This window comes from Coregonus lavaretus (assembly GCF_964263955.1).
Source record: "Coregonus lavaretus genome assembly, chromosome: 5".
Classification (NCBI taxonomy): Eukaryota; Metazoa; Chordata; class Actinopteri; order Salmoniformes; family Salmonidae; genus Coregonus; species Coregonus lavaretus.
The window spans coordinates 60,147,745-60,162,436 of NC_139992.1; the positions used below are offsets into that span (position 1 = coordinate 60,147,745).

Here is a 14,692-nt window from a genome sequence, read left to right on the forward strand (position 1 = left end):
CTCCAGAGACGATGACGCCTTATAAGCCATATTTGGTTTAACTACAGTATGTGCCGCCCTCTCTTATTCATTTCCATACAGACTGTATAATTCAAGATTACAGATTTAAATTAGATGTAATATAATCTAATGAATGCCATATCATTTAATGCTTTGTCATGGTTGATATAAAACTGATAGTAAACACTTGAATGTGTGTGAAATATAGCCTTCCTCAGAAAAATGTTTTACACAGTGAGTCCTTCAAGGATATGTCTCAGCCAGCCCAGAGATGACAGTTACTGTAACTATAGAATATTGATTGTGTTGAAATACACTGCGGTGCCTTTATTGAAACCACAGTAGACGTTCTAGCCACATGCTTTTTTTATCTGGCTAGTTTGCGAAGGCCATTGAGTAGGGTTGACTGCTTCTCTGCCTACATGGCACAGCATAATTCTCATTTAGAAGTTAAATATTACCGATCCACACAAGGGTTGAGATGTCTGACTGTTCGCTGCTGTCCGTGCAGCCAACCATAGCATTTCTCATTAATGTTTGGGAGCACTTTTTTTACTCTTTGCCCACAGACTACCTTAACATTATATTTTAGACTGGGTAGTGCTGCAGACGCTTTGGAGTTCCACTCTGAAATTTGAATTAAATCCCTCTAGCGGAAAAATGGTCTAAACACGATTGCTTTTGAAATCTTTATGGTCGTTCATGCAATATGAATTGAGTGTTTCACCGTTGCCTTGTGGTGTGAGATTTATTGTAATGATTTTGGCCAAACATACCCGGCTCATCAAAAACACACACTTTTTTGAGTTACTGCTGCATTATTGGTGGGATGGAATACAATCATATTGCATAATACATAAAGGTGTAGTGGCACTGTGACTTGAATCTAAATGACAGCAAACAGTGGCTCAGTAGTCGTATGCAAAATTCAGGATAATACATGCAGTCATCCATATTATCGAATTAGCTTAAAAATATGTCGTTATGCATACGTATATCTATGATCTCACATGAGGTACCAATTATTGGACATTAGGTACATACGTCAGACACAAACACAAAGTGACAGTTTGAATTGTTCTTGAATTTTGTTTATTTCATGTTGCACTTTTGTAGCCTGACAATAGAAAACAAACTACTGCATACTTCTCTGGTTGCTATGCTGTCATGGACTACTCATCTAAGGTTTTCTTCTTTTTTTCCCAGAACTTTACAAAAACGGTCATGTTTACTGCGATGACAAATATGTGGACAAAGAACTTTAATTGGAATGACATGTCACCGCCTCAGTTACCACTTTTATAAAGGAAAGGCACCATGACAGTGTAAACTCCATGATTGAAATGGCACACTAATAGGGATGCTAGATGGGATTTCTGAGACGAGGTGTCAGCTGAGCACTTTCTCGGCACCAACATATGTTTTGACACAAGGCTCAAAGGTTTGCTAGCACCGGTAGTATTTATACTTTTACGTTCAGGCATGTATGAAGTCTATTGGGCTTGACTAACACAGACGTCAAGACTTTTGGAGGTGCACGTTTTGTTGTTTCTGAATGGTCGCATACAAACAGATTTGAGCTATGTATGTATTTTGAGTCATGACTGTTTTCCTTGAATTAGATTAGGAACCACTCAAGGATCATTTTGTGCGAATCACCGGTTCCTAACTGTTCCTACTTGCAATATGACATTGTTGGCTATACATTGAAAGGATTACATTACACAGTAACCTGTTAGACATTGATGACACACAATACTAAATGGAAAATAACCGTCAGACAGAAACAATTTTATTAAATCCCATTCATTTTCAATTAGATCCTAAGTGAAAAAAAGTATATTTTAATATATAAAGTATACTTAAATATACAAGAAACTCAAATAATATACTTCAAATATGAGATATACAAAAAAAGTACATCTTAAGTATACTATCATTACACTTCAACACACTTATTAAAAGTGTACTTTATATTAATTGTTTTTCAGTCTTTTAGTATACTATGTTCAATATCATTAAACTTAAACCCACTCATTAAAACTGTACTTCAATTTCAAACACTAATTGTAATTTAGTATATTCCATCAAAATACACTTGGAATCTCTGCTTGTGAGTGATCAAGTACACGATAAGTATACAATAACTTGCAAAAGCATTCATACCCCTTGGATTTATTCACAAAGTATTGTGTTACAAAGTGAGATTTGATTTAATTGTCATTTCTTTGTCAACAATGAACTCAAAATACTCTAATGTCAATGTGGAAGAAATAGTAAAAAAATAAAAAAGAATATTAGTTATTAGTTGCATAAGTATTCAGCCCTTTTGTTTAGGCAAGCCTAAATTAGTTCAGAAGTAAAATAACTGAACAAATCACATAATATGTTACATGGACTCTGTGTGAAATAATAGTGGTTGACATGATTTTTGAATGATCAACCCTTCCTCTGTCCCCCATGCATACAACATCTGTAAGGTCCCTGAGTCAAGTGTTGAATTTCAAGCACAGATTCAACTACAAAGACCAGGGAGCCTTTTGAAAGCCTCATAAAAGGGCAGTGATTGGTACTGTAGATCGGTAACAATATCAAATCAGACATTGACTATCTCTTTAAGCATGGTCAAGTTAATAATTATGGTGTGGATTATGTATTAAACCACCCAGACCCATCAAAGATAGTCATCCTTCTGAACTGAGCTGCAGGACAGGAATGAAACTGCTCAGGGATGTTACCATGAAGCCATTGGTGATTGTAAAACAGAGTTCAATGGCTGTGATGGGAGAACTGAGGATGGATCAACAACATTGTAGTGACTCCACAATGATTTGAAATGACAGAGTGAACTAATAATACAAATATACATAATATTCCAAAACATACATCATGTACTGCAAAAAAATTAACATTTTTGCCTGAATGCAAAGCCTTATGTTTGGGGCAAATCCAACACGACACATCACTGAGTAACTGCCGCCTTATGTTCAAGCATGGTGGTGGCTGCATCATGGTATGGAGTATGCTTGACATAGGCAAATACTGGGGAGTTTTTCCAGATAAAAAGAAACGGGATGGAGCTAAGCACAGGCAAAATCCTAAAGGAAAACCTGCTTCAGTCTGCTTTACAACAGACACATGGAGAGGAATTCACCTTTCAGCAGGACAGTAACCTACAACACAAGGCCAAATCTACACTGGAGTTGCTTACCAAGAAGAAAGTGGAGTGGCCAAGTTATAGTTGTGACTTACAGTACCATTCAAAAGTGTGGACACACTTACTCATTGAAGGCTTTTTCTTTATTTTTACAATTTTCTACATTGTAGAATAATAGTGAAGACATCAAAACTATGAAATAACACATATGGAATCATGTAGTAACCCAAAAAGTGTTAAACAAATCAAAATATATTTTATATTTGAGAATCTTCAAATAGCCACCCTATGCCTTGATGACAGCTTTGCACACTCTTGGCATTCTCTCAACCAGCTTCACCTGAAATGCTTTTCCAACAGTCTTGAAGGAGTTCCCACATATGCTGAGCACCTGTTTGCTGTTTGTCCTTCACTCTGCCATCCGACTCATCCCAAACCATCTCAATTGGGTTGAGGTCGGCGGGTTGTGGAGGCCAGGTCATCTGATGCAGTACTTTATCACCCTCCTTCTTGGTAAAATAGCCCTTACACAGCCTGGAGGTGTGTTGGGTCATTGTCCTGTTGAAAAACAAATGATAATCCCACTAAACCCAAACCAGATGGGATGGGGTATCACTGCAGAATGCTGTGGTAGCCATGCTGGTTAAGTGTGCCTTGAATTCTAAATAAATCACAGACAGTGTCACCAGCAAAGCACCCAGTGGGAACTACACAGGCGGAGATCATCCGTTCACCCACACCGCGTCTCACAAAGACATGGCGGTTTGACTTCAGACCAAAGGACAATTTTCCACCGGTCTAATGTCCATTGCTCGTGTTTCTTGGCCCAAGCAGGTCTCTTCTTATTGGTGTCCTTTAGTAGTGGTTTCTTTGCAGGAATTTGACTGTGAAGGCCTGATTCACACAGTCCCCTCTGAACAGTTGATGTTGAGATGTGTCTGTGACTTGAACTCTGAAGCATAAATTTTGGCTGCAATTTCTGAGGCTGGTAACTCTAATGACCTTATCCTCGCAGCAGAGGTAACTCTGGGTCTTCCATTCCTGTGGCGGTAACTCATGAGAGCCAGTTTCATCATAGCGCTTGATGGGTTTTGCGACTGCACTTGAAGAAACTTTCAAAGGTCTTCAAATGTTCCGTATTGACTGACCTTCATCTCTTAAAGTAAGGATGGACTGTCGTTTTGTATTTGCTTATTTGAGCTGTTCTTGCCATAATATGGACTTGGTCTTTTACCAAATAGGGCTATCTTCTGTATACCCCCCCCCTTGTCACAACACAACTGATTGGCTTAAACGCATTAAGAAGGTAAGAAATTCCACAAATTAACTTTTAAGAAAGCACACCTGTTAATTGAAATGCATTCCAGGTGACTACCTCATGAAGCTGGTTGAGAGAATGCCAAGAGTGTGCAAAGCTTTCATCAAGGCAAAGGGTGGCTATTTGAAGAATCTCAAATATAAAATATATTTTGATTTGTTTAACACTTTTTTTGGTAACTACATGATTCCATATGTGTTATTTCATAGTTTTGATGTCTTCACTATTATTCTACAATGTAAAAATTAAGAAAAACCCTTGAATGAGTAAGTGTGTCCAAACTTTTAACTGGTAGTTTAAATCTGCTAACTTTAAAATTGCTGTGTAGCAATGAGCACCAACATCTTGACAGAGCTTGAATAATTTTGAACAGAAGAAAGGGCTAATATTGCACAATCCAGGTGTGTAAAGCTCTTAGACGTACCCAAGAAGATTCACCGCTGTGATCACTGCCAACGGTGTTTCTTGCATGTATTGACTCAGGGACCTGAATACTTATGCAATTACTATTTTAGTTATTTGATTTCTATCAATCTTTTCAAAAATATATGGAAATCTTCCACTTTGACAGGGTATTTTGTGTAGATTGTTGACAAAAAAAATACAATTAAATCCATTTTAATCCCACTTTGTAACAAAATGTGAATAAATCCAAGGGGTATGAATACTTTTGGCAGGCACTGTAGTTTCAGTACTTGAAGTACATTCTGAATTCCTGTTCAGAAGAGTGCAGAGAAAGTTGAAAATAACGGTTGTTTATTGCACAGCTGAGGAACATACTTCCTGAGAGTATACTTTTTCATATCTCAAGAAAATATACTTAAGTATACTTTCAAAAAAGTATATTTAACTTCAATGTCCACAAAATATATTTAAAGTACACAATCAGAAACGCATGTGCACAAAAATTTGCATATTCCCCAGCATCCTTTTCTGCAGCTGAAGTTTAGATTTTAGATTTTTTTTTAACCTTTATTTAACTAGGCAAGTCAGTTAAGAACAAATTCGTATTTACAATGACAGCCTACACCGGCCAAACCCGGACGACGCTGGGCCAATTGTGCGCCGCCCTATGGGACTCCCAATCACGGCCGGTTGTGGTACAGCCTGGAATCGAACCAGGAGGTCTGTAGTGACGCCTCAAGCACTGTGATGCAGTGCCTTAAACTGCTGCGCCACTCGGGAGCCCATTTATAACATGATATTGTTCCTCATATTTAGCTTATTCAATATATCATCGTAAGGATAGTTTCAAGTCTCAATTAAACATTTGTCAGTTTGCGAGACAGTGTTTTTTATGTGAATGTGTCTTTGCTAACGTATTGTCATCTGAAAGGAAGTTTCCCTATGGGCACAGACATCAGTTCAATGTCTAGTTTTGATATAAATTTGGTTGAGTTGTCAACTAACGTGAATTCAAAGTGAAATAAACAAAAAATGTCACCATGTCATTGGATTTAGGTTAAAAGTTGGGTGAAAGAAAAGACAAAATTCCATTTACGTTGATTTACTTTTTGCAAATCAAATCAGTTTTCCACGTTGATTCAATGTCGTCACATTTCATTTTTTTGTAGAAATGACGTGGAAACAACGTGTGTGACAGAATGAACTGTGATTCATCAATAGATTGTGTAATGGTGACAGTCATATCAACAAGGGCTTAGGAGTTAAAATGAAAAGACAGATCAAATGATCTGCTTTTGGCAGAATTGGAGTCCGAAATATGTCGCCACTAAGTACCACAGGAATTCTCTCAGTGAGTTAAATGCAATGGTGTGAAATAAGTCAACAGGTTTTTCAAAAATATGGCTTTAACAAACTGGGTCATCTTGGGTCTAGCTGCAGGATACTTTCTATTCAGGAGATCAGATTATTTGATAGCCATTTGTGATAAGTCACTCACCAACTCAAATCAAATAAGAGCAAAAGGTCTTATGATACATTTTGACACAGACTTTTTTGGGAAGTAAACACAGGTCTGCTATAATGATAGGTAGCTATAATGATATTCATATGTACACAATAACGCTATTTTGAGACAATATAAATGGTGAACTGACAGGAAATGAAAACATGTTTTTCGAGTAAAATGCCTCTTTAAAGAATGTGAGTACTGGAATAACAAATATCTATTGTTGCCTCTTTCAAGTCAAATTTCAGATGCGATAATTGCCTTGTTTACTTGCTAGTCTCCCCATAGAAAAGGAGAATGCTATTGTCTTGCATTTAAGCAGTGGTGGAAAAAGTTATACTTCAGTAAAAGTAAAGATACCTTCATAGAACATTACTCAAGTGAAAGTGAAAGTCACCCAATAAAATACTACTTGAGTAGAAGTCTAAAAGTATTTGGTTTTAAATGTACTTAAGTATCAGAAGTAAATGTAATTGCTAAAATATACTTAAGGATTAAAAGTAAAATCATTTCAAATTCCTTATATTAAGCAAACCAGACGGCACCATTTATTAGTAAATATTATTATAAAAAAATAAAAATAAAAATACGGATAGCCAGGAGCACACTCCAACACTCAGACAGACATAATTTACAAATGAAGCACTTGTGTTTAGTAAGTCCCCCAGATCAGAGGCAATAGGGATGACCAGGGATGACAATTTTCCTGTGCTGCCAAGCATTCAAAATGTAACGAGTACTTTTGGGTGTCAGGGAAATGTATGCAGTACAAAGTACATTTTTCTTTAGGAATGTAGTGAAGTTAAAGTTGTCAAAAATATAAATAGTAAAGTACATTTACCCCAAAAACCTACTTAAGTTGTACTTTAAAGTATTTTTAATTAAGTACTTTACACCACTGCATTTAAGCACAGCTTTCCACCACCTGACAGCTCTGCGTGTAACTAACACTGATGTGTTCTTCCTGTGAAGACGTGAGTCAGGTTTGATGACCCAGAGTCTTTGTGGCGTGGTAGGATATCCCTCCCCTTGTTTTTAGCCCACAAAGCCATAATGTTGTAGGCTAAACTTCCTCTGTTCAGAATTGATTGTTTGATACCAGTTGGGGAGAGAAGTGGATTTACAATAGTATCTTTAAAAATAGCCGCCAACTGTGAACAATTTCTTTATGACATTGTTTTGCGTGTTAGCTGTGGCGATTTATAGCATGTAAATCTTGGTGGGGCAAAGATTTTTTTTTTATGCCTGCCAGCAAAGCCACAACAATAAACTACATTAATTGGACTATAACGGTGACAAACAGTACCCACAAACTGTTAGGGCCTACATAAAGCTGTCCCAACAGCAGTCCCAACAGCAGTACCAACACCTTACCACTGTTACACCTGGCTATCAGCGGAGCCTTGTCTGGCAGCGAAACAGTTCATTCAGCCTCATTTACTGCCTTTAAAAAAAACATTGCTGATATGGCTGACTTGCTTAAACAAATGTGGTTTCTACTGACAATTGAGATGTACAAACTATGGCATAAGGGGATGACAAGCGGATAAGAGGCCATCCGTAATTTCGATTAAGACGTAGGATAAATAAAGGGGGCATATAAGCAGACAATGAAAGCTCTTACAATATTCGATGATGACAGTTCTCTAAAACAGGCTATAGGCTACATGTCCACCACCAAGTCAGAACAGTAGGCTAAGGGGGAAAAGGGACCAATTTATTAGGGTGAGGCACATGGGCTACTAACAGCTTACTACACAACATACACTTAGTATTACTTTCTTAGCTATAGTATACATATCTCCCGGCATATTACATAATTTATGCAGCAACATATAATACATTTTTGGACTCACCTTGTTGTGCTGTGCTCACTTGAACAGGAAGGTGGTGCAGCGGTCCTTCGTAGGCAACTTTTGTCATCAAAGTCTGTCATTCATTAGCATCAAATAGCCCCCGCGATATGCAACTTTTCAGGGAAGTTAGGAACCAATATACACAAGCAGTCAGGAAAGCAAAGGCTAACTTTTTCAAACAGAAATGTACATCCTGTAGCACTAACTCACAAAAGTTTTGGGACACTGTAAAGTCCATGGAGAATAAGAGCACTTCCTCCCAGCTGCCCACTGCACTGAGGCTAGGAAACACTATCACCACCGATAAATCTACAATAATCGAGAATTTCAACAAGCATTTTGCTACGGCTGGCCATGCTTTCCACCTGGCTACCACTACCCCGGCCACCAACTCTGCACCCTCCGCTTCAACTTGCCCATGCCCCCCCCCCGCTTCTCCTTCACACAAATTCAGACAGCTGATGTTCTGAAAGAGCTGCAAAATCTGGACCCCTACAAATCAGCTGGGCTAGACAATCTGGACCCTTTCTTTCTAAAACTAGCCGCCGAAATTGTCGCAACCCCTATTACTAGTCTGTTCAACCTCTCTTTCGTAACGTCTGAGATCCCCAGAGATTGGAAAGCTGCCGCGGTCATCCCCCTCTTCAAAGGGGGTGACACTCTAGATCCAAACTGTTACAGACCTATATCCATCCTGCCCTGCCTTTCGAAAGTATTTGAAAGCCAAGTTAACAAACAGATCACCGACCATGTCGAATCCCACCGTACCTTCTCCGCTATGCAATCCGGTTTCCGAGCTGGTCATGGGTGCACTTCAGCCACGCTCAAGGTCCTAAACGATATTATAACCGCGATCGATAATAGACAGTACTGTGCAGCCGTCTTCATCGACCTGGCCAAGGCTTTCGACTCTGTCAACCACCGCATTCTTATTGGCAGACTAAATAGCCTTGGTTTCTCAAATGACTGCCTCGCCTGGTTCACCAACTACTTCTCAGATAGAGTTCAGTGTGTCAAATCGGAGGGCCTGTTGTCTGGACCTATGGCAGTCTCTATGGGGGTGCCACAGGGTTCAATTCTTGGGCCGACTCTTTTCTCCGTGTATATCAATGATGTCGCTCTTGCTGCTGGTGACTCTCAGATCCACCTCTATGCAGACGACACCATTTTGTATACATCTGGCCCTTCATTGGACACTGTGTTAACAAACCTCCAAACGAGCTTCAATGCCATACAACACTCCTTCAGTAGCCTCCAACTGCTCTTAAACACTAGTAAAACTAAATGCATACTCTTCAATCGAACGCTGCTGGCACCCGCCCACCCGACTAGAATCACCACTCTCGACGGGTCTGACCTAGAGTATGTGGACAACTACAAATACCTAGGTGTCTGGTTAGACAGTAAACTCTCCTTCCAGACTCACATTAAGAATCTCCAATCCAAAGTTAAATCTAGAATCGGCTTCCTATTTCGCAACAAAGCCTCCTTCACTCATGCTGCCAAACATGCCCTCGTAAAACTGACTATCCTACCGATCCTTGACTTCGGCGATGTCATTTACAAAATAGCCTCCAACACTCTACTCAGCAAATTGGATGTAGTCTATCACAGTGCCATCCGTTTTGTCTCCAAAGCCCCATACACTACCCACCACTGTGACCTGTACGCTCTTGTTGGCTGGTCCTCACTACATGTTCGTCGTCAAACCCACTGGCTCCAGGCCATCTATAAATCACTGCTAGGCAAATCCCCGCCTTATCTTAGCTCATTGGTCACCATAGCAGCACCCACCCGTAGTCTGCGCTCCAGCAGGTATATCTCACTGGTCATTCCCAAAGCCAACACCTCCTTTGGCCGCCATTCCTTCCAGTTCTCTGCTGCCAATGACCGGAACGAATTGCAAAAATCTCTGAAGCTGGAGACTCTTATCTCCCTCACTAACTTTAAGCATCAGTTGTCAGAGCACCTTACCGATCACTGCACCTGTACACAGCCCATCTGAAATTAGCCCACCCAACTACCTCATCCCTATATTGTTATGTATTTTGCTCTTTTGCACCCCAGTATCTCTATTTGCACATAATCTCTTGCACATCTAGCATTCCAGTGTTAATACTAATTGTAATTATTTTGCACTATAGCCTATTTATTGCCTTACCTCCATAACTTGCTACATTTGCACACACTGTATATTTATATTTCTGTTGTATTTTTTGACTTTATGTTTTTTACCCCATATGTAAGTCTGTGTTGTTGTTTTTATCACACTACTATGCTTTATCTTGGCCAGGTCGCAGTTGTAAATGAGAACTTGTTCTCAACTGGCTTACCTGGTTAAATAAAGGTGAAATAAAAAAAAAATCTGAATTTATGGTGCTTTCAAGAAAACTGGGAACTCTGAAAAAAGGTTGAATCATGACCTTAGTGATCTTCAGGTCAGACCTCTAGAAAGAGGCCTGAGTTCCCGACTTGGAATTCCGAGTTGGATGACCGTTCAAAACCTATTTTCCCAGTCGGAGCTAGTTTTTTCCCAGTTGTCTTGAACTCACTGAAGTCTGAGAGTTCCGAGTTTCCAGTTGTTTTGAAAGCGGCAGAAATCATGCTGGATTGATAGCATGGCCAATGTTGAATGTTTATCCTTTTAAACTTGGAAAAGAGACCCTTAAACCCAGACGTTGACCACACATCCACTCCACTGAATACCAGGCTAGTGATTGCTTTGCAATGCTTTCAGTTAATATACTGATTCCTTCCAAACCACTCATTTGCGATTTCCAACTTGTTGTGTAATGTTTATGTCCAATGGCTGATGAGCACCGATACATTTTATCTATAATTTCTCTTCATAATTTCTCTTCATATGACAAGGATTGAAAAGGATTTGCCAGTAGATTGTCGACTTGATTCATGATGATGACTGCTAGCTAAGATTTTGAAAGTATAATGTTGACATGATCAGTCCAATCAAAGCTACTGTAGATATAACGTGATTTGACGTCCTTTTGATCTGTGGCCAAAGACCTTGAGCCTTCTTGGATGGGCACTTCTAATGTAACTCTATGGCTTGAATTTTTTAGCTCTCCCCGTAGATTTTGCGGTGACGTAGTGTCCCCATGAGTGACAGAACACGGAGCCAATCACGGCGCAACTAGAGAACATTACCAACCCCTACGCTCCGTATTTTCTGCTGGCTGCCCCACTACCTCAGAAAGCACTGAGCTAGGCTGAAACACCTGCATTTTGGAGCTGCCTTACTCAAGAAAGCAAAAAAGAGACCATGTTTGTATGCGGCTTTATTAACTCAATGATTTTTTTTCTCCGATGTTTGCAAACTGATATGTGACACGTATTAATGCCAAAATAACATGCAAAACAGGCAAAAAAAATAATAAAAAATATGTATTTATTTATAGCTAAACGGGTGGAGCTCAAAACATGTGGGGCAGAGCCCTGAATGACGGGTCGCCACTGCGTTTTAGGCCTCTCCCTATTCTTGCATTTCATGCTTTGCTTTGCATGTACTGTTAACACTGGTTATTCCCCCATAAGTATCAGTCTGATTCAGCAAATTGTCTTTCCTACATTGTATGCCACAGGTCTAAATGTACATTGAGGTCTAAAAGATAAGCACTGTCCTCTCACAATATGATTATACTACAGCAGAGTATCTGTAGCAAATTCATCCTGACAAAATATTTTACAAAATCTTTCAAGAGCCCGGTATCATGAACATTGCAGGGTCATTCGTGATAGCTGCAAGCCACTGGCAGCATCGGGGTAAATCTCTGGTAGGTAGAATGCTGAAAATAACTCATTTTCACGCTTGTTTGTAATTAGCACTGCCAGACACAGAACATCACATAGGCATGATGACAAAAGTTAGAGAAAAACAAACGTTTTCAAAACAATTTTGCCTAGAGAAGTTATGAGATTAATGTGTTGGTCGTTCGAAGTAAACAACTGCATCATCCAAGTTTGTGGCCACGCTCCCTCTACCTAGCAGGCGGTATCTGCATTCGTTATGAATGCCGGACTTTGTGGTTCACTATGAGCAGCCAAATACACAGGAAGTCGAAACTTCTCGATTCTACCAGTGAAATGAAAATGTGCTCGTTCTAGGTTGTGGTTTGGATCATTTTTATGTTTATGACAAAAAAGTAATAATATTAATTTAGTAATGACTATAGTGAAGTTTCCCTTTAAATAGCATTTATTTAGAATTGATCAAAAATTTCCAGAAATAGTTTTACCAGCTCTGTGTATCCTCAAATTGAAAAAAGTGAGGGAGTGCTGCTCCCCCACGCTCTGGCAGCACTACACCTGTGTAGCGCATACAGCATCTAATGGCCACGTTTCTGTTCTTGTTCCAGGGAAGCACTACCGCAAGTCCTGTGCCTCGTCTGGGGCCTGCCTCATCGCCTCATCTGGCTACCAGCAGTTCTGCACAGGGAAGCTCTACTCTGTGTGCATCAGCTGCTGCAACACACCCCTCTGTAATGGACCCCGTCAGAAGAAACAGAGTTCCAGAAACAGAGTTCCCTCTGCCGCCTCATCTCTAAGCCTGCTACACAGCCTTTCCCTCCTTTTTCTTCCCTTCCTCATGCGCCCACACTCCATATTCAACTGAGAGGCTATGATTGGCTGGTTTGGTCTCATCAAGACTGTGGTCCAGCTTTTGAGGCTTTTGAGCCTGTGTTTCAGTGAAAGGTTATCCTGCCTGTACGGTGTCTATATCTTCAATGGATGTATGACACTGTCCTAATATGGACACCGTATTTAGATGATGTCCTAATAAGGACAGCAACTAAAGGTCAAAGGACATTGATTGAAGAAAGGTTCTGAAGGAACCTCCCAAATATGTTTATAAAGTCAGTGGAAGTGAAGTGGCCATGGAGTGACGTCACTTCCAACAGGTCACTTTTTTTCTGTGGACTCTATGGGGCTGATCTTTACATTGACATCACTGATTGACACATTGACTGGCCAACTGAGGGCACTACAAGGTGATATGTATATTTGTAGATGAACTGGACGAGGAATATTTGTACAGTAAGGGCTCTATTCAATCTGTATCGCTGAAGCGCTAAAGATTGCACGTGTAGAAATGTTAAGGTAATTTCCAATTGAGTCTCTGTGACAGCGGGAACATTGTCTCTAATTGTCAATCACGCTATAAAAGTGAACTGGACTACAGACACATAAGATGAACAAAAACCCAAATAAACCAACCAAAACTAACTGACCATTTTTAAAATTACGGCATCCATTTTAGGAAGTCGTCGAGTCTGTAAGTGGTCAGTTATGGATGCCATGCAAATCAATGGAAAAGTATACTTTGGACACAATTTACAATGCAGTCACCAAGTCATGATGAACAATGTTGAGCAAATAGTTTTCAGTTAAGTGAATGTGATAATAAGTTACAGTATGGAGAAGTGTTTATCTCATGTCAAGGAAAGAAATCACTCTAATTAACACTTCAAATACGAAGATTTTTCAATGTTCCAACTTTTCCAATGTACAGTACGAGATGAAATTGGTAAAAAATTATCCTGACTGTGCTTCGACTGCATGTAATATGTTAGACTCCTCACGTCTTTAGTCTGTAGAGGCACCTCACTTACAAATCAGCTTGTGACAGATTGTTGCCGTGGGACACACTGTATCCCTCTCCGATTGATTGAATACTGTAATACAGAAGACAGCTTAGTGGCTCTCCTTTGGTTCAACTTTCACGGTCACCTAGAAGTCATTCTTGACTGTATTGACTCACCACATCAATTCTACTTCATAACCGAAGCCAAGAAGCATATTAAGCCCCTCTTATCAAATCAAATTGTATTTGTCACCTGCGCTGAATACAACAGGTCTAGACCTTACCGTGAAATGCTTACTTACGAGCCCTTAACCAATAATGCAGTTTTAAGAAAATAAGAGTTCATAAAATATTCACTAAATAAACAAAAGTAAAAAAAAAAAAAAAAAAAAGTAACACTATAAAAGAACAATAACGAGGCTATATACAGGGGGTACCGGTACAGAGTCAATGTTAGTTGAGGCAATATGGGTGGGGGTGGGGGTCAATCCAAATAGTCCGGGTAGCCATTTCATTAATTGTTCAGCAGTCGTATGGCTTGGGGGTATTTTGCAGCTATCAATAAAGTGCAAAAAATGTCGAAACTGATGCGTAAAGGCGCATAGCTTTCTGTAAGCATGAGTGAGGCCACTGTCCAATATAGGCTAATGTAGGCTTCAATATAAAGGACACTTTAGGCTACTTTTAGCCATTTGCATTGCATGCGTGCTCCTTTGCACTTTTTATCGATTGCCGCTTTTATCCATGCATTTTCATAATGTGACCATGTGCCCACAGTAGGTACAGTCGTAGTGCCTAAAGTAGGTTATTGAGGTTCAGTTAGCGAATTATCAATGATCAATGATTTGGA

General features: G+C 39.6%; 1 protein-coding gene across 1 annotated transcript in view; it reads left to right on the forward strand.

The window, feature by feature from the left end:
* LOC311129315 (ly6/PLAUR domain-containing protein 1-like) overlaps window positions 1-12,873 on the forward strand; it is a gene marked incomplete at both ends in the record, with an annotated part of 37,923 nt that extends 25,050 nt beyond the window's left edge. Inside the window, one exon of the mRNA XM_084161595.1 lies at window positions 12,617-12,873. Within this exon, the coding sequence (XP_084017721.1) occupies window positions 12,617-12,873 (257 nt within the window). The remainder of the gene's footprint in view (window positions 1-12,616) is intronic.
* Window positions 12,874-14,692: the final 1,819 nt, after the last annotated feature.